We start from the raw sequence: 22,197 nt of genomic DNA on the forward strand, positions 1-22,197 counted from the left end.
TTAAATAATCCAACTCATACCATTCCCATATGTCACATGACAATTCAATTTACCGACAATTAATGTAACTGACATAATTTATTTCGTTATTCACAATACATATATTCTTTGGAATTTAAAGATACATCTAATAACTATATTCCTTAAAAGCACAGAACAAAACTGATGGGTGGACAGTGATTTTGGGGAGTGATTCTACTAGTATGAATACCAATAAATTTTTTCCCCTTGTCCTATACCTCCTTTAGATTATATTGCTAATGTTCTCCATAGAATATTTTTTAAGCATAAGGTTCTATACCGTATTTATTAAATGAAGATGTTTTACAAAATGTACTTTTCAATTACTTTACATTTGCTTTCTTACCAGTAACGAAATAAAAATAAAATAAGAGCAAAAGTTGCTCATGCAGACGGCATCCTACCAACTGAAGCAATTTGTAGTGTCCTTTTCTATTCAAGCGAATTGCAATCGTAAAAAAGGCTACTACAAGGTTACTTATATTATTTTAAAATATATCTAGTGACAAATGCTTAAGAAGTATTCTATCTTTGTATATGAATTACGTTGGAGATGAATTACTAACAGTATGTGTATTAGGTGCTCATTGACCTACCTTGTTTAATTGATGTCGGCTCCAGAATTACTAAATAAATACGAGGGGCATACGAGTTGGTCTTTCAAGTAGTACGATGCATTTTATTTTAGGAATACTTATTCGTTTAGAAGTAATCTGTTAATTAACCTCATAAGGCATTGAACATCATATTTATTGCCGGTTTGGGTCTAATGCTTAGTTTTATAGAACGTTCGAGAGTCTTTTATCATGTGTTTATTTACATGATGATATGACCTCGATATTCACATTGCTCATCACTATGTGACCATATTATATTACAAGACAATACTTAGCATTTTGACCGGCCCCTTCACAGCTTAGTCATCGTTTAGTATAATATCATACATAAACTGATATTCCCATATTATCTCAATCAATCAATAAATAAAATGTATACAACAATATATAATAATATGGAAGTCATATCTAGCTATTGAAGATCCTGATCCAATGATACTACATTCTTCTTTCATTCATAAAATACAAGTCAGTCATTTGATGTGTTTTTCTGTAGGCAAAAAAATTAAGCCAGACAAAATTATTTGTCGATATAAAGTCGGACTTGTTGCTTGACATAAATAGGTTTTTTGAATGAAAGAATAGCTGCTCTTGCATAAATTAAAGAGGATTACATTTTTCCTTGAAGTTATCGACGTCATCTTTTATATCGTCTGAAATAAATGATTGTTCCATTTTTTCCGGTTGATCCGGCCCTGGAGCTTGGATTTCACCAATTGTTTGATGCAGAAAGAACTTGACATAATCATTAAAATCTTGTCCTTCTCCTTCAATTAAAACGAATCAACTCTAGTAAAAACCTGAAAACTTTTAATATAGGACTACATGAATAAAGTTCATGTAGTCTTAGCCTATAATAAATATATAAAAAAACAACAATGTGGATCTACTAAAGTAGTAAACAAAAAAAAGTACTATCTCCCTCTCTATTACTCCCTGGATTGACTTATTTGCCTAAATACCAGATGATTTCGGGTCTTTTTTTCTTTTTGGAAGAAGGGTTAAGTGATAAAATAAAGGTAACAACGTTATCGAGAGAATTTTAGGGAAAGACGAGAAATTAATATCATAAGAGGAGTCATCATTTGTTTCTCCTCTCTGATTGGCTTAAAATTGTCATTTGTATATTGTTTCTAATTTTAAACATACTTGTTAAACAAATTTCAATTCCTTTATGAAATTAAAAAATTATGGAAATATTGATTTGAAAAAATTAGGATTTAATAACTAAAAAGGGGTTTTTATTAGGGGAGCTTCATTTTTTTTTTCTGTTAAGTAAAAAAAGACGCCCCATACCTCAAACTAATGAATTTTTCCTATTTACTAGGAAAAAACATCGTTAAAACTTTTTTTTTCAGATTTATTTTCTTTCTAATTAGGTCATTCGGGCAAATTATGGAGCAGAGCAAGAACTATAATCTTTGAAATTATGGAAATATTGATTTTAAAAGTAGTAAAGTGTTATTCATTAGAGACGCTTCCATTTTTTTTCTGTTAGGGAAAAAATGATGGCCCCCAAATTTTTTTTTGAATTTTGCTATTTACAAGAAATAATTTTTAAATTTAAAAAAAAAAATTTAATATTTGAAATTTTTTTTCCCAAAAAAATTAATATTTGAAACTTAATTTTGGAAAAAATTTAATATTTGACACTTTGTTTTTGAAAAAATTTAATAATTGAAAACTTTTGTAGCAAACTATGGATTTCTGATTTTAATTTAATTTAATTTTTTATATAAAAGACTTAAAATAACAAGTATAAGTAATTTTCATAACTTTGAAATAACTTCTTTCATGATTTACAATGTTAATTCTATGGCATGAAGTATTATTTACATTCATATGATGAATAAAACGACCAATTATATTAACTAAGCTTATGAAAATCAAACTTTAAATAGATATTTATTACAGAATGAAGTGAATAGTAAAACTAGTCGTGTTCGAACAAATTATAAACTGCGAGTTGGTGAACAGAGAGTAGGGCGCTATACACCTTATAGTCAAGTTAGACTTCCATCAACGGGAGAATATCCTTATGGTGAAGCCGAAAACTATTACAAACATGCTAAGGTAAAAAGTTGTACAATTAATTAAACCAAATTAGGATAAGTTTTGACATAAATTAACAATTCAATGTACATAAAATTTTTAATACTATCTTGAGGAAATGATATAATTATATATTATTATAATGCTTCTCTAGGTGAAATTTAATGCTATTTTTTTGTTCACTATTAATTAAAGTTTTAGTAGTTTCTTAATATGGAACTTAAAATTTTTTCTTTCTCAGGTACCGTCTTAATTTGTTTTGGCTCGTAAATTCCTTCATAAAAACTTTGAATAACTTTCATGCTCGATTATTACTTACAATTATTTTTTCATTTTTAAAATTGCATGTAAGTACATATGTACCTCTAACATAGTCTAGATATATTAAAGATGGCATAACTGTATGATGTCATCATTTAGCAAATATTGTTTAATAAGATGGCTTTTGAGTACAATTCGGAAGCATTCTAATTATGTACGATGGGACCAGAAGGGATATCAAAATTTTCTGCCCTATACATCCCTACTGTTCATGTTTAAAACAGCCAAGGTGAAATAAAATTATTTGGTGCTTGGCTGAGAATTTACCCACTAATTTTCGGTGAACAAAAAACCTAGTTTTCTTCTTTTTATTATAATATATTATTGATTTTATTACTTCACAAGAATTCCTTAAAAAAGAATAAATCAAACCAAGTAAGTTTGCCTCTCAGAAGTTATCCAGTCTATAATTAGCAAATATTCTAAAAAAATTGCATTATGTGTAACCTGAGACAATTTGAGGACTCTCAAAATATTAATTGATTCCTCTTTTAACGCTTTTTTTTGCTTCTGGGCAAAAAATGTACTCATTAAGTTTTCATAAAGTTTACTAAATATTTATAAAACGCTTTTTTCCATTTATTGTTCGTTACTTCTTACACGTTATATATATGAGTTTAATTTTAACAATACCTCTAATTCCTGTCAAACCCTTAATCTAAAAAAAAGAAAGTACTTTTTTAAATGGAAATCATAAACTGCAAGATGAAATGTAAAACACATTTGAACACTTTAATACAGGATGCAATCATAATTAGCTTCTAAGCACTGGTTCATATAAAAAAGAAATAACCGGAAAAATATGCAATAGAGAGCTACAAATGGAGTTGTAGAAAATGTGACCTAAAACAAGAGAGAGACTTTTTCTAATTGCAACCTGAATAGTATTTTTTATGTTCCAAAACTGTTATAATATTTAATCTTTAAATATATAGGTATAACAGAGTTTGTATTTCCTGCATGGGTCACCACAACGTTGGGCAAAGCACCCTAAAACATTGTATGGGTTCCTCTTATGAGCCTGGTTAGGCTAAGAAGGGGGTGCTGATATTCGGGAGGGGGCGGGTCATATAAGGGTGGCTTATTCTTTACACAAAACAAAAAATTGTTATGTGGAGCTCAAGGAGAATAGATTTTGACTTATTAATCAAAAAGTGACTGGCAAATAAGGACGTTTTCTAAATTTATTCAAAATAAAAAAAAATAAAAAATGTTTAGGGTAATATTATAAATTTGTGAGAATTGAACATTAACAAATTAGTTAATTTTTTTAGCATGAATATGCATAATTTTCCGAGTATTTTTAAATTTTTATCAATTTTTCCTTTTTTTTTGTCGAGCATCAATGTTTAAGGAGAAATACTACAAAACAATGCATTTTTGAGATAAAATTTAAAACTACTCATTTTTTTTTTTTTTTTTTGACACATTATTCTCCATAATTTTTTTGGTTTCGTATGTACCAAAAAGTTGTTGGTAGGTTTTGGGTTCTCTCTACAATCGCAATAAATATTTTATTTTTTTTCCACAAAATTCGTGCAAAACAGTTTTTTTTTGCATTTTTTTAGCAAATTTCTATTTGGCATTTTTTTAACAAAAATGTGAGATTGATTTCTTATCTAGACAATTTTTTCCCTGCTTATATGTTTGTATATTATTTTGAAGTTCGTAACCGACTTTATTTTTTTTAATTCATAGTAATAAAGTTATATTTTATAGAGCCGCTAATAATGTGTTATTGAATAACTTAACGCTTGACCTCACCGAAGGTGTCTAAACATGAAGAAAATTGAATTGACCATTGTCAATGCAATTTTTGCGTTGCTGATACTTTTTACAGCAACACTTGTAACAGTTTTATTTTCAGCTTTAGTAACATTTTCCAAATTAATGAGATAAGGGCCAACCAAAACTGCAGTCATAGACCGTTTTCGAATGTTTGTAGTTTCGTCCAATGCAAGAAATATATCTTTTCCCTCAAGATTTTTTAAATCTTGGCCCACACTACTTTACATTGAGACTCGATTGACTTGGTTATGGAGAGGCAAGAGGTAATTACTTTTCCAGTGTAAACTTCCGTGAATTTAACAAAATTTGGATAATTAACGATATGGAGTGGAATATAGTAAGAAATAAGTATTTTGCTTATGTTGTTCTACTTTGAACATCTTCAGGACTATTGCTCCATAAATAAAAAGATGGCACGCCAAACATCTAGAATCCTTGTCGTAACTCCATATATTTTTAGCACCATTATCAATAATCCATGATTTTAAAGTATTTCTATGAAACATTTCATTTTTTAATAATTTTACAAAACTTTATTTATTGAAAACAAGAAACGTAATGAGTTATTTTAATATAAAACCAAATTTGAAGTCAAGACTTTATCTTAATCTTCATCACGAAACAACTTTACTTTCTAAAACTTATTAAAATAATCAATACGTAGTTCGTAGTTATAGGTTGCTTATTTATTTATGATTAATTCATTTTCATATCTTTTCGCCTCAAGAATGGAGAAATAATGATGACAGCTTCTATTATTATAAGGATGACCAACTGGAAAAAGCTGCTCACACTTTTGAGGACATATAATATTCATGTATGATTATAATAGTTCTAAAAACAATCGATGGGGATCATTCTCCTAATTGTCTAACTTATTTGGAAATAGAAAATATGATATATTTGGACACTGAAACTCATCTATTTAGTTCTTCAATGTATTAAAGGTTTCAGGAATATTATCGTTATAGTCCTTTATAAGGAGCCAGATATGGGGAGGCTTGTTGATTGGAGTTTTTTCGGATTGGAGATCAATTGCGATATGGCGATATTATATCACTGATCGCAGTATTGCAATTGGTCCTATCTCTAGTAGATATCACAAGTCTCGTGGGGATGCGACACAACCCGTGGGCCGGGATATCAACAGCAGCTATACTTAATGGCATCTCTTATGATATTACATGAATTGGCAATAGATTACAATCTGTTTTTTAGTCGTGTTGGCATGCAACACAACCCGTGGGCCAGGATATGAACCGCAGGTATAGTTAATGGCGTCTCTGATGATATGATATGAATTGGTGGTAGATTACCACTCGTTTGTTGGTCGTGTTGACCCGTAAGACAACCCGTGGACGGGCATATGAACTCCAGCTATTGTTGATGCCGTCTCTGATGATATTACATGAATTGTCCGATGGTTACAACCTGTTTGTTTGTCACGTTGCTTCGCAACACATCCCGTGGGTCGGGATATCAACCAGGGTTACAGTAGATGGCGTCCCTTATCATAATACATGAAATTACGAAAAGGTTCGTACTTTTTATCAAGCTCTGTGGATATGCTACATATCTCATGAGCTGAGCATCAATTTTAGACTTAGGTCTGATAATATGAAATTTATGATTTCAATGATTTCGCACATTAACGATCTTTTTCTGCTATTATGCACATTAACGGTCTTGTTCAGTTATTATGCACATTTCCTAATTATTATGCACATCAACGGGCTAGTTCAGTTATTATAAACATGAACTAGTTATTTTGCATAATAACGGAATTATTACTTTAGCTGCAACATATATATTTATATATATATGTTTAAAGAAATTGTATATTTGTAAATGATCGCAAATTAAATTGATCGGATTGCTGATTGCAAATGGTCCTTATCGCTATTTCACATTGAATTTCTGATGGCAATTTTTTTCCTGATCACTCACAAGCCTGGATATAGATCTTGTTTCTTCTCACGTAGAGGATGAATTTATATTGGGAAAGTGGGATTAACATTGCTGCAGTATTAATGAACTTCAAAGGAACCCAAAAGTTACTTCTGAAAATCATGTTCTTAAATTGAAAAATATTAAGATTAATTTGCCCCATGAAAATGTGAATAAAGTAGAAATTATTTTCTATTTTTGAGAAATATGGAGGGGATGTGGGGCAAGCAAAAGCAAGTGTCTTCCATAATAGAAGATTAAAGGATCTAAAAAATGATAACTTCGTTTTCGGTTCCGTCTATAATTGTGAGATGTTGGGCTTTCTTCCCAGAAAGGGTATTAAGACCCAAATCAGTTGTATGGGTCAGCCTAAAACAAGAGCAAAATGCTTTATGAGTGGTCATTTTTCAAAAAGCTATGCAAAATGTTCAGAATTAATCAAATAACTTGATTAGAAAATCTGTCAAAAGAAAGAGGGCAAAGATATTAATATAAAAGTTCGTGGCGGAAGGCCCTTTTCCATTCATATAGGAGATGGGATACTATCTTCCATTATCCTCAAGATATACCAGAAGATTTTTATTGACATAAAAAATTTCCTTTTTGAAATTGAGAGTTACTGTGTTGGTTACTTCCCTATATATGCTTCTGATGATAGATACTATTTATCAAACAGATAAGTCGAGAAAATCTCATTTTTATGGGGTGCTGCTCATCTGTTTCATGGTATGAAACACCAACGTATGATTCGAACACTACCATAGATCTTATTAATCAAAAGGTAGTATATAAACTTTTATTCAGCAATACAAAGGATCAGAACTGTCTAAAATGTCTTGCTATACATAATTCTATTTTGACTGTTCATGCATCATTTTTATTGGACCAATAGCGCTGTCTGGTCGTTAGGCTTATTAAGAAGGGTGTCGGTAGTTACGAACTTTCCCCCAAAGTTTTCACTCCGCACCTTACTGTATGTACCCGAAATACGATTTGAATATCGACCAGATGAGAAAACCCCAAATGTTTGCGAAGGAAATTAAAATCCTTAAGGACAGTTGCTCTGAGTCTGCAAAACGAAAGATTGTTCTGGGATCACCTCTTAGGCATGCTCTGTTTTTTACGACAAAAGGTTAGGAGTTTAGACTTCAGGGCCAATTATACGTGTCTGCGATTATTACTTTGAAATTACTAATCCTATAACTATTCGTGAGGGAACTCTTGCTGAAAGATTCGTACTTGATACAAGACATTTTGTAAATTTGTCTGCAATATCATATTTGAATTCATCCGTAGTTGTGTGCAATTTTAAACCAAGAATGGAAATCCCCTCTTTTGGAGGAGCAATTCTTTCTTTCTCAATCTTCGAAAGAATTTCTGGATGGGAAGATGTGATCTTATGACCGTAAAATCCTCCCCTTTCTAGGATTTTAATATCTCTAAAGTTGTTTATATGGCTTCTTCTGGAGTACCCTAGCCAATATGAATATCGTCCATATAAGTCATTTTACATAGGCCTCAAACGATATAAGATAATTTTTGGATGCCTTTTTGGTACTTGCTTTCAGACACAACATAGAAATATATGGTGCTGAAACCAAAAGAAAAACAACAACCTTGAATTTCATCAAACCTGGTTTGATATCCGGGCCTTCCTCAAACAAAACGGAACATACCTTTATCTCGAAGGTCGGCAAAATTGATTGATAAAGAGTATCTTTTTAATGTCTACAGCAACAAAATAGTAATTGCATTTAACCTTCTTTGTTGAAGCATATTCTTACCTGACAATCGTAGCATATTCAAAGATTTAGTTTTATCTTTGACATCAGGTAAGGATACATTAGCACAATCCTACACTTTGTAGAATCTTTGTCAACGAAAAACGGGTCCTGATGTGAGGACATAGCTGGGATGTTCAGTTATCCTTTCAATGGAAGCAACTTCCTCAACTTACCCCTGATCAAAAAATTATTTATAAGCTTCTTCAACTAAGTTCATATATTCAGGTTTAACTTTATTATGAACTCGGTGCATGGCAAGAATGGTTCTACTATAGTGATCAAATAGAACACTTCCCTTAGGATAATTATCAATCCATGCCCTTTTTATGAGCAATTTCCTTCATGATGTGTCGAACACAGAAGTTCTTTGTATATGTCAATCAGTCTGAAGCTCCAATGAGTTAAGTGCATCTGTAATAGGTCCTTTAGCATTAATACCTACACTCTCTCCGTCCTAAACCTTAGTAAGATTAAACTCGAGAGAACGATAGACCATATGAAGATCAAAGTCTCATATTTTTTACTTTGGGTAACAATTCCAGAATATAAGGTAGCCTTAATTAGATCAGAAACTCCATCTGCTCCGCTAAGAACACATCCGAAAGTAGTCAACTTAGCAACAGGTAACGTCATATCTGTTTCTCTTGAAGGAAGCAAAATCATCTTCTACTCCTGAAGCATTATTGCGGAATAATAATGTTCTGAAAGAAGAATCTGAAAATTTCTAGCTCGTGGACTAGGTAATTCTTCTATAATTTTAACATCTTTAGTAAAATCCCATTTCTTTGAATTAAATTAAATTAGTTCTAAAGGATTGCCAATTTGTTCGCATGTAATTGCAACAATGGGTGCAGTGCATTTAAAAATATTGAAATTTCCTAATTTAAAAACAACTTGTTTTTCTCTATATGAATTTACTGCTCCCCCTGCAACAGCAGTATCAATATTAATATTCTCTCATTTAAGGCAAGAGTTTTGTAGTTGCAGTTCTAATCATGGATAAGTTTGCTCCTGAATCAAACAAAACTCTAACTTTAATTGATTTTCCATTTACATGATTGATTACCTAACCACATAAAGTAGTTCTAAATGGTTGATATTTGGGAACGTTTAACGAACTTTCCGCAGAATAAACTAATTTAACCTCTCCAGAAATTTCCTCCAGAGGGAAGTCATTTTAATTAATCATATCTAAAACATTAGGGTTGTCTATGACTATTTCATACTGCAAGCCTTGGAAATTTCCTGAATCAATAATAACCAATATCATTCAAATCTTCTCTAGGAATATAATCACTTTCAGAAAATGCATTGGAGAAATCAACAACAGGCTTATTTAAGTTTATTACACAAGATCTTTTCTCATGTAAATTATTATTATAACTGCTATTACAATTTACGAACAAATAACCCAGCATATTATTATTAACATATTTCAACATATTATCTAACTGGGGTTATTCCGTTAAGTCCATTGCACAAACAGCTAATTCTTCCAAACTGTTCGATGCATCGACGAAGGCTAAATTAGATGGCTCTTTTCCAATGTTGTACCAGCATTTGGACGTAGTATTGGCGAGGCTTCGGAAGATCATTAGCTTCTACTATAGCAAGGCCGAGTTTAGCAAAAAAAAGCTTTACTTCGTTAGCTATATCTCTGTTGGTGGCATTGGTCAGATGTTCTTCCATCTTTTTGAGAAGAGCATTTAATCTCATTGAAGCCACTCTGCAATCAGCAAAGTCTTTATCATACTCGGAGTATTGAAAAGTTGCCTGAGGGAACTGTTCTTCCAATAGGGCCTAGCCATCTTCCTCTAACATATCTGGATAGACTTTACATATGAGTCCTTCCAATGTAACCTAGATATGGGAATCGAGCTGAGGTCTGGCCTATTTAACAATCGTTTTTTTTCTTAAAAGTGAAAAAAACAAGGAATTGTAATTTTGTTATATAAAATTTACGTAAGATCAACATCAAAAGCTTACCTCAAGCGTGTAGAAATAGAGTAGAGAGTCAAGATTATGCAAGTGGTATCATGAATTAGTATCAGGGACCCCATTCCAAGAAACAAAAAAACCTGATAAATTGTTAAGAATGTCGAATTATCAGAGTTGTTCCTTTGATGTCACTCAACTAAAGACTTTTATTATTAATATGAATCGTTGACAAATTTCAAAAAATAAAAAAATAATTCTCAAACGCAGATTTCAAAATTTCTCTCAGGAGTCCGGGTCGAAAGACCATGTGAACAAAACTACTGAACTGTATTAACTTATGAAACTAACCTCAGACAGACTATTATTATAACAATAATAAAACCCAGAAATAATTAGTTAAATGATTATTTTAATAAAGTAATAACAACAGAGATGACTTAGAACTCACGTCCGATAATTATTAATACTAATTTTCGACTAACCGAATATTAAAACAAATAATTAAGAAAACCAGCGCACGCCCTTGAGTTATCACTCGGGGTGTGTTGCTTGAAATCTTTGAAGGCGCACACAAACTTATCAAGAGGACTTTATACTTTTCTTGTTTTTGGACGAACGACGAAATGAATAGGAATGAACTTTTAAGGTTTGCTAACGTAGATTATAAAATGACTAAAACAATAATATACTAAAACAATAGGAGGCGACACCCTGATTTGAGGGTAAATTTTGTTTTTCTTAAAAAAACCTGGCTAAGAACAACATACCTCATACACCATGCCATTTGAAAATCTTATATTAGAGGTATTTTAAGAATAATTTTAGTAAGATATGTAAAAATTTATAGATCTTGCAAAATCTTGGGATAAAAAAAAAAGAGAGATCCCTACAATGTATTTGTGACAACAACAAAATTACTGTGCGAGTTTAAAAATCTCGGCTTGTCTTATTTTCTATAATGTTCGACGTAAGGACTGTCGAAAAAAATTTCACTCCTCTATTCACGCTAAAGTGGATTGTCCCAGTGGTCGAATTCTAAAAAAATATTGTCTTAAACGTAAAGGAACTGGATGACCCAGAATCAAAATTAACAAAAGCACTGGTTTTGTTTGGACTTTCAAAATGATAGAGATCCCCAGGAAAGACAAAGACGGTTACATTAATGTTTTTGAATTCCAAAGATCTTTTTTCCAACAAAATTACGAATTATGAACTCTTAAATGCTGAAGCCTTCTCTTTGATGATTCCATACAGCTCTGGATGTGGATAAAAATATGATACTGATGTTATTTGGTATTACCCTTCGATGTTGGCAAAATCTTTAAAGTGAAAGAAATAGTCTTACTATGGAGACTGTTGGTACTTTTAATGGTGAATTGCTTGTTATATTTTATTCTTTTTTGCACTTGTTTCGATTCTTGTTATATCCTTATTTTTTTTTTTTCTGAATTCTGTATGTTGACATATTTTATTCAATTGTTTTTGCTTTGTGATATTTGTAATGATAAAGTAGATTTTTAAAGAGAGGGATAGTTATAAACTAAAATATTTATTTATATATTTTTTTACGAGAACCTTTTTTCTTCATTTATTTTTTATTTCATTTGTGCATATAAAATGAAATCTTCATAAAATAATAATAAATTGAATAAAAAGCTAGAATATATCTGTAAGTTTAGTTATTGGAGTGAGAAATTATGTCCAGTGGTAATATAAATCTTTGAGTCTTCTGGGAATGGTCTGGTTTGACAGCTCTACACGTGTCGTTGAAGAGAACTCCCTGGGTTCCTTATCGGGTCTATTATTTAATTATTCTTGCTCTAAGTCTATATAGAAATTTATCAGTATACCAGGATTCCATAAAAAAACCTTGAGCGACTGATGTATTTTTGAAGTGATTATCTACGAGATTGGAAGCTACTATAGCGGGAATTAATGTTAAAGTGTATCTCCACAATGAAGGATCTTCCCGTTAAAGGAGATAAAAGTCAATGAGTAGGACAAAGATCTTGCTTCGAGGTCCCTGAACATCAAAGTGTGTTCTTAGGATATTAAAATAAGAAGATATATGTAATCTCAATGATAGAACAATTAATTGAAAAATGATTTTATTTTAGTATTAAAATTTTGATGATGTACTGAACTCATAATTAATTTCCGATTCGAACTTGAAAGTTGTATTGCCCAAAACCTCTCAAAATAGCCATAACATTCATTTATTACATTGTCCCTTTATCATTTACTAACTGTACTTCTCAGTAATAATGATAGCAAAGGACGGGGGTAAATGGTTAGGCGAGTAGATGACTCGGAAATAAATGTACGAGGATAAAATGCCAGGGGGTAATTGCTCGGGAGTTAATGGCTTTGAACTAGTTGGTCAGGGGAGATGTCCTGTTCCATACAAACACAAATGATTATGATGAGGTGTTACAAAACAATCGAACTGCAAACCCATGTAAATTTTCAGCCTCCTATGTTAAGTAGTGTCGGCATGCATAACGACTCTACTTTGCATATACACAGATAATAGGCTTTTAGAGGGTAAATAAATCAATTATACATTATTTAATCGCTTATAGTTTAATAGAAAATATATTGAGGTAAGAAAATTTTTCTAGGTTTCGGACATGCTGTTTTTTTTATCATAAGGTAAAAGTTTTGAAGAACTTCAAAGTAGAAGAACATATTAAAAACTGAATTCATGGGAGGAATTTGGAACTCTATGCAAGTCACTTAATTCCTTCCAATTATGATATTTGCTATTTTACTACTTAGTATATATCTAAGATGCTTATTTCCTGCAATATTCCGCTCAATATCGTGAATTTTCCAAATTCTGTTAAGTTCATAGAACTTACAAAAGTAATTCACTCTCACTTCTCTATCAACTAGTCAATGGAGTCTCAAAGTTAAGTGTTGTCATTTAAAATCTACAAATCATAGTAAGGTTCGGATTTATTATATATTTTTTTGTGTTGTCGGAAATTATCGGACTCGACAACGATCCATGAATGCAGTTATGGTTGGTCCTTTAGGTGCTTAGTTTTTGGATCATCATTATTTAATTATTTTGGAAGGCACACAATGATAACAAGTGTTGCTGTAATAAGTATAAGCCGACTTCTTGGCTCCGGTTTCAGAGACAAAAGACTGAAGATTTTAATTAATAATAGAGCAAGGTTTTGCATAAAAGCAGCCTCAAAATCTGACACAAAATCCCCCCCCCCCCTATTTTACCTGAAAGTAACTTTCGTACACTGTATACCATATCTACCTATTATATCAGTGATAGGTATTGGAATGGAATCGCATTCCACGGACAGACACCAGATAAAAAACGATCCAATAATAGAAACAACAAGATGTCTTATGCCAAGGCGCTAGCTAAGAGCAAAGGAACATCAATTATACCTCCAAGAAAATAAACTTGAATACAACATTCAAGTGGATACTTTCATCATCAATTGATGGAAACTAATACTGAAAGAGTCTTTAATAATATAAGAATGAAACACACCACAGACCATAACACAGCTCTGCACCTCAATTTTACGGAGGAGGAAATTGCTGGTGCCCAAGCACAATATGGGTATGCATATGTCTCCTTGTACACTAGTGAGTTCGTCCATATTTAAGCACATATGGCAAATTTGAAGAAGGAATACATCATTGAAGGGGAAAGACCAAGTGGCAAACTTAAAACTATAACAATAAGAAAGAAGGAATTGACAACAAAAATTGTAGTGAGAGTCGCACTCTTGAAGAAGACAACAACAAACACAGTAGCATTACAGCCCGTGATGGCTTAGAAATAGAACATCTCAAAGATGAATTCACTCATGGAGTTGACACTAATATCCTTGCCAGGTCTACAACTTCTGATAATAAAAAATTAAAAGATAAGGTGGACGACACTTCCACTATAGATTGTCCACAATCATAAGAACCAGATGCATCAAAGGATGAGGAACCAAACAACCATAACAAGAGTAATGGAAATCACAACCTTACACTTGTTAGTAAGGCGAGCGCAAGAAAAACTGAAAGACATCTGAGAAGACTCTCTGAGACAGAAACCCCAAGAAACTCTCTTGGTACCCTCACTAAAAAGAGCATAATGCCGGCTAGATCTAGATTAGGATTTAATTCAAAAAGAGTCTGTTTCAATCGTTTCTGTGTGTATGCGTATCAAAGAAACGTAAAAATAATTATTCTTATGATGTAACCGATGCTAAACTTTGCAATTCACTTAGTATTAAAACCCCAATGATAGGAATTTAGAAATCAAAAGCGATTGATACTTAACTCAAGCATCATAGACGACCCCAAAGTTAATGAAAGGATTGTAAGCATAATTCTGGACGTATCCCAAAAGCTGCAGTATGAGGAGAATGTGTTTCTGCTTGTACGATCAATGTTACATAGGATACAAGTTTTGTGCAGAAAAAAAGGACTGTTCTTGCGAAAAGGGGAAGGGAATTCCTTAACAAGATCGAATCTATGTTTAAGAGCACTCTTACTGACGAAGAAAAAAAGACAAAGTTAGACCAGATGTATAGGAAAAACGATCTGAAATATAGAGTCCAAATGATAATGAACATTAATGATGACATGTCATATTCCACACTGCAGTGCATGCAGCAAGAGAATAACCAAAATAGAAAAAACAAAAAACAGCATTAGTCTAGCAGATAATAATGGCGTAAAATCTAATGATCCGAAATTCATCTGCAGTGAAATCAATAAATTTTACTCTAAACATTATCATTGTGTGATGGTCATAGCGATAATAAATGCAGCTTCCTTTTATGAGGACTTGAGGTGGGGACGGAGCCATGATGCTGAGATATCAGAAACAGGTAAAGATATCAAAGAAAACATTAGACAAACTTAGAGATTAAAAATGCCATTGTCAAAAATGCTAAGCTTAATAAATTCCCTAGACCATCTGGCTTTACGTTCGAATGTTACAAAAAATACGTTGAACTTTTGATCCTTATTCTGCTCTCTTTTTACGTAAGAGTAATGTCTCTTGGGGTTTTCCGGATTTTTCAAGAGAAGTACGAATCGTTTTCATACCAAAAGCCATCAATGATCCTAGATACTTGAACAACTATTAACCGTTAACCATGCAAAATTATATATACAAAACTTTCCCCTATGTTTTGAATAACAGAATAAGTAGTTTGACGGATGTATATATGAACCCTTCCCGGTACAGATTTCTGGACAAAATTCCCTTTTCTGTACAACCCTTAATCGAATATTCGAGTAACACCTCTGTGAATGTTCTAGATATAGCCAAAACCTTTGACACGATATCTCATGAGTTCATCATTCGTATGCTATATCAGAAAGGATTCAGCGATTCCATAATTATAATGGCCGGAGTAATTTTAGCATTCTAATTGCATTGAGTGGTATTAGAATCTAGAGTCATTTTCTGAGAATAGAAGAGGAGTAAGGCAGGGGTTGCCGTGCTACATTGCTTTTCAACGACGAGATTGACAGTTTTCTTTAAATTATGCAGCAAGATGACCAAATTATTTTATTTTTAACGATCCTAGAACATCTAAAATACTTCTGCAATACTGACAGTTTAACTTGGGTATTGACTGGGAGCCCTTTCGAAAAAATGAAGTCAATCAGAATAATTATGACCTTACTCAGAAAGTTCCATTTAATTTCAGGATTAAATATTAATCCAAGAATAACAGAGATATTGATCGCTTATAGAGGACTGATAGAAAAGAGATGGCCAAGCTTTTGTATGACAAGAAACATAAAACTTCTTGGAGTCTGAGTGGGGAATGAGGGTTGTTAAAATAATAATGAGGAAATCGCGAGGAGATTTAATCAAGCTACCTCTTTCTCAAGAAATCAAGGAACATCTCCTATGATAAGTGGAGGACTGTCTGTGATGAGCGTCTCAGAAATTTGGAAGGTTCTGAACTTTTTTTGGGTTAGAAATATGTGGAATAACGCAGAACCCTGGTCTTTTGTTCTCAATGTCTTCCTGAAAGAGAAACAAGTATGGGTAAGTCATATGCTAGTTTAAAAAATACTCTTGAGAATCTTGCATTATACTCCAAACAAACTGCAAAATCTTTGTAAAAAGTGCATAGATTTTACTATGAAGTTTTGAATTGTCTATTGGTGGTGAACTGCGCATAGGAGGACTCTTTAATTTCCCGAAATTCTTCACCAATATTGCAACTGACGTTAGATAGTCAACCTCACTCATTGATAAAATAGTGAAACTGTCCTTTAGATCGAGGTTAGGTCGTTTTAAGGGTGTAGAAGGGTCCCTGGTGCCTGTCAGGATGAAAACCTCGATGGTTGCCACATCAAAGACGAGGACATGTTTCAAAAAATCAATTTTGGTTCCTTTTAAAGACTATTTGGAAAGTTGAAACATCAACAAAGGAGCGTATAACAGCATCGAAGTAATAAAATGTAAATGTTTGACATTTTTTGAGAGATGGTTCAAATATCGATTTATCTCAGGAACGTTGGAGGTTGGGGTTAAATTCTTTAATGACCAGAAGAGTATTAGCCCGTTTTGCAAGGAAACATGAGACACAGCACACCATCTCTTCTGGAGCTGCAGGCTTTTAAGTATAATTTATGAGCGGATCTCACATGTAGAGTTTTGGAGCAACAACTGATAGAGAAAATTTACACTAAGTGGCAAAAAAAAGAAAAGAAAGAAAAAACATGTAATATTAGATCAGTCTTAGGACTGATTGCCTTATTATTCTTTTTTCTAAGTCCCTTTCAGTCTTTTTTTTATTAGTTCGATCTTTTTTACCATTGTACAGTCCTAAGGACTGATCCATTGTTCTTTCATTCCTACGGTGCAAGCTATTTTTTTTATTTTCTGCACTCATAGCTAGGATTGAATAATAAAAGAACTTACAAAATAATGAATGATACTTAGAACGTATGGCAATACATTCTTATCACACATCTCCAACAGGTATCTTGTCTCTTTGAAAGAGGTTATGAATTATAATATAATTTCAGCAACTCAAATGATGTAGTTAGTAGTAACTACGCAATTTTAGCTGTTGTAGTTTCCACAAAAGACCGATATGAACCGATCCTAGGAGTGACAAATTCTATTAGAACTGGACGGATAGGACTGTAGTCTTTTATATTTTTTAGAACGATCCAAAACTAATCAAGTGAGATGAGTTTTTTGTTTCAGCGAGGTAAAGCTGTGATAATAATTCCTTCTTTCCCCACAGCAATTTTAGAGTGTGAGTCGTGCTTCATTATTCTGTATAAATAGCAGTGCGACGTCAAATGAAATGCGACATTTTACGAAAAATGTTAAAACGCTGTACCATTATATCTCCTAAGGCAACAATCGCGTTTCGTTACTTGTTTTAAAGCTTAAACTTACTTCAACTTATGTCAACTGTACACAGAAGTGATTTTGGATGTGCATAAATGAGTTTTGCCCATGCAGAGATTTAGGAAGTATAGTTATAAAGAAAAATTTGATTTATATAAAAAAAAAACACCTTATCATAACTTTTGACTACGAAAACGCACAAGCGAGATAAAGGTACTATTGAGTAAAATTATGGTTTTGGAGGAGAGAATATTACGTAGTTCTGTTAAATAAATGATAATTTTTGATATTTCAAGTAACACTAGAACAGTTTATATGAAAAGTAGTCGAAATTGTCAAATTCAGGAATGCTTGATTTACTTCGTGAAAACTCATAATTCTTTTTCCTTATTTCTATAATATAGATCTATTAAGATTAAGAAATCTTTAATTTGTTCCCTTGAAGTCGCTATTAGGATATGTTAATATGAGTAATCAAAAACTAATGGCTAACACTTTAGCCGTAGTAGTAGATTACTAGTAAATTGATTATTTAAAGTATTATAATATTATTAATAATTATTGTGATAGAGTTAAAAAAGTATGGGTAAAAAATAAAATTAAAAAAAATTAAAAAACTATTATCTATTACAAAAAAATTAATTAAAAATTAAATAGAAGTAACAAATAGAAAATCAAACAAATTAATGATGACAAATGAAGTTACAATATTAAATATTACAAATCAATTCAACAAATTATTAGCAAAAAATGTAAAATGTATATGTAAAAAAATATAATGATACATTTTTACTCAAAAATAAATATACCAGTTATAAATAGAAATAAAATCCGTGTTTTTCCTATCATACTTCAAATGCACTAAAAATACTGATAATTATCTTAAAATAAATTGCTAGTCTACATGTTCGAATCCATAGATCATACCTAAGTGATAAACTAAAGAAACGGAAGCTCAGTATTATATAACAATGTTAATAATTAAGATAATTCATTAAAGTATTATAAGGTCTACTTTTAATATTAAGTTAAATTAGTTTGGGTAAATTTATAAAAAAACAAAATAAAAATAAAAAAACAATTATATTAATTATAAATTTTAATAGAAGTTATAAGCAGAGAATAAGACAAATTTAAAATGGCAAATATATACGATATATTAGTTATTAATATAAAAATAAAACAAATAGATTCAAAAAATTATAAATGACATTATACATAAAAAAAATGAAATGAGAAATGTTTATTGAGAAATAAATATACCTATTAGCAGAATAGAATATGCATTGGTAATGCAAACAAAATTATTTAGAGAAGAGAGGCACATTATGTACCACTCGTTTTCTAATGCCAAACGAGGTACAATAATAATAAAGAAATCCAGGGTCCAGGTTATATCCATATATTACACAATGCAACATCATTTTTGCCTGCAGGCTGAAACTCACATTTATTATTGTTATTTAAGCCGTAGAACACGAAAATGACGATCAAAACTTTCATTTATGAAAGTTTGGCCTTTAAAGCCTTATTAAAAAAATCATATTTTAGGGTATAACTAAGATTCAGTGCCATATTTCGACATGAAAAAACGACATATATGAAGATCAAAGTAAATATTAAATTGATAAAAACATTTCAGTGTTTGAAAAATGACTTTTTATTAGGTTATCTTGATTATATTTAATAAAAAACCAACAAAAAAACGAGTAAAATGAAAGACCTTACTTAGATGCTAATATCTTTTTTATTTTTTTCTTCAAATCTTTTATATCATAGCTGAACTTATAGAATAGGCCTTATATTTCAATTTAAAAAAAATAATCTTAAAATGCTTAAATTTTTATTGATTAAGGGTATATAAGTTTATAATATTTATTAGCAAATTTAAATAAAATAAGTCGGCAAGGTTGCGTGAATATAGATTACAATAACATTCGGATGCAAACAATTAATTACATAAGAGTCTATATAATTTTTATGTAAGCATCTATTAACTTGTTTTAATTCCCTTACATATACATTTCATAATTATATAGACTCATAAGTAATTAATTTTTTCATGTCATGTTTTTTCATGTGGAAATGTAAGACCATTTTTTAAAAAAATTCTCAAAATTCGAGGACTCTATCAAAATACTCAAGGGCTTATAAACAAAGACGTGGACTTGCAATCTCTAAAAGGACTTATTCTCAACTCTGCTATTAAGCAAGTAAATTTATTCATACAAATAAAACGAAATTTCAACAAGTAAAATACTAACATACCGTAAAATCAAACTAATTTCATGGCCCTGGTTGAATTCGGCTCTGGACTCTACATAATAATTAACTCTTATTTACTTCAATAACATTAGCAGCGATTCAGCGAATATCTTATGACAAAATACATCTTTGAATTATTTGCAACTCTCCACAAAAAATCAGATGACCCACCCTAAAAAAAGGTCATCGTTAATTAAATCCAAAATCATCCAATGTTTGGAATATGTCAGATTCATGAATTAACCTTTTCTTTTTGGCATTTCTTCGGAACATTTTTCTCAGCATCACTTAAATACTACAAACTCAATTGCACACATCCAAAATCACTTTTGTACACAGTAGAAGTGAGTTAAAGCAACTTACTCTTGATTCTCCACACGTTCTTTTCTTCTTTCCCCTTAAAAATTAGGAAAAAGAAAACAGAGGTTGCGTTAAAAGCTCCAGGCAACTTCTAAGAGTAGTTTTTTTTTAAATCCACAAGGATTATCAATACAAAAAGAAGATTTGCGTTGAAGCTTATACTTCGTGCACATCGGTGAACCCAACTTTATGAAGCCTGGAAGATTTCCTCGGATGGAATCCGAACATCTCTTGAGATGTACGATGAAGTTAAAGTATCATCCTCCGGTCTTAACTCTTTCAGAATATAGAAGTCCACTTTTTCAGGTATTAATGACTGAAAGCAGAGAAAGAGAGATTGCTGCTGCTCCCAAGTGTAATTGTCGTTGAAAATCTATGACAAGATACTACACTTAAACATTTTAAAAGTAAATGTTATAAAGGGAATGAGAAAAACACATGTATTGACACCTGAAACCATAAATTTTTTATACAATAACATTCTTATCTTTAAGTGTGATTCAGAGAGTGTTTTCTTAAATTTACCGAAAAAGTCTTGTCCGATGGAGGTTCACGTCAAGGATATGATATAGTCAAATAGAATATTGGAGATTTATTATGATTCATGAATATAGTTGATTGATCCCATAAGTTCTAAGTATACTAAAATTAATAAATAATTAGTAGTTATTACTTTAATTTTAAAAATTATTTTATACAGTTTTCAACGTTTATAATGACCAAACCTTCATCCATCATTGCAGACACCGGTTCCAATAGGTAAATTTAATTACTTAAAAATGTAAGAAATTAAATAAATAATAACTAAGTAAATAATGATGATAATAATTGTTTGATTTATGAATCATTTAACAATTTTAATAGTAAATCTCCAACCATTATTTATTGAATGTTCCATTTCAGTATTATAATATCTTTGACGTGCCCCTCCCTTAAACGAGACGTTTTCGGTAGAACACTTTAATGTTTACTTATATTTGATTCAAATTGTGTTGAATAAATATTGTTTCTAATAAAAGAAAATGATAATATAAATATCACACTACTTCGACATTGACACTTAAGTCATGGTATTTATAGTAAAATTACCTGAACAGTACTTATAAGATATTCACATAAACGTATTAAATTATAATGATAAAATAGAAGAAGTAGGAGGAAGTAGATCCATCAGATCATACAATACACCACCTCTTATAACCCAAATACACGTGCAGGTGATTAACCAATTTTTGCTACATAGAGATTATCTTGCTGTTTTGCTCCATCCACACCCAGGTGCAAACAAACCAGGTCACATAAAATATATAAGAGCACCATATATACTGTGCCGCTTGCATACCGGCAGCAACAACAACGCTTTGAATGCCTGCGTCGAGCTTTCAAAAAATTTCTTTATCTACATGGACTTGCCCTGCTGCCAGCACACATCCCAGATAAAGGAAAAATCAACTGCTCACCATTTCAAAGGATTTACTTTCATATAAAAGGACAGAAGCACCTGGATCGACACTGGAAGAAAACTCCCGCATTCTCCATTGGTGGACCATCATAAATCTGCGGATAATCACGAGCCATCAGCTTGTCCAGGGGGAAAACCAGAACATTCAATATACGACACCATACGACAATCATAAGCTATCAGCTTGCCTAGGGAGGCTGTAGTGTCCTTTTCTAGCAATCGTGGAAAAGGCTACTACAAAGTTTACTTATATTTTTTAGTTTGGATTAATATAAGATC

The 22,197-nt window shown here is 31.5% G+C and overlaps 1 protein-coding gene and 1 long non-coding RNA gene across 9 annotated transcripts in view; one reads left to right on the forward strand and one right to left on the reverse strand.

Annotated features, from left to right (window-relative positions):
• LOC121127219 (immunoglobulin domain-containing protein oig-4) overlaps positions 1–22,197 on the forward strand; it is a 75,040-nt gene that overhangs the window by 9,736 nt on the left and 43,107 nt on the right. For 7 of the 8 annotated variants that reach the window (XM_071892116.1, XM_040722578.2, XM_040722576.2 and 4 more), the window contains exon 2: positions 2,553–2,711. The exons of the other annotated variant lie outside the window; for it this stretch is intronic. In XM_071892116.1, coding sequence (XP_071748217.1) covers positions 2,553–2,711 — 159 coding nt within the window. The remainder of the gene's footprint in view (positions 1–2,552; positions 2,712–22,197) is intronic. 8 annotated transcript variants of the gene reach the window in all.
• On the reverse strand, positions 4,330–22,106 carry LOC121127223 (uncharacterized). The gene is made up of 2 exons (XR_005867673.2): positions 20,341–22,106; positions 4,330–20,268 (listed from the first exon to the last, which is right to left on the reverse strand). It is a non-coding gene; the product is annotated as an uncharacterized lncRNA (long non-coding RNA).

This window comes from Lepeophtheirus salmonis, chromosome 12, assembly GCF_016086655.4.
Source record: "Lepeophtheirus salmonis chromosome 12, UVic_Lsal_1.4, whole genome shotgun sequence".
Classification (NCBI taxonomy): domain Eukaryota; kingdom Metazoa; phylum Arthropoda; class Copepoda; order Siphonostomatoida; family Caligidae; genus Lepeophtheirus; species Lepeophtheirus salmonis.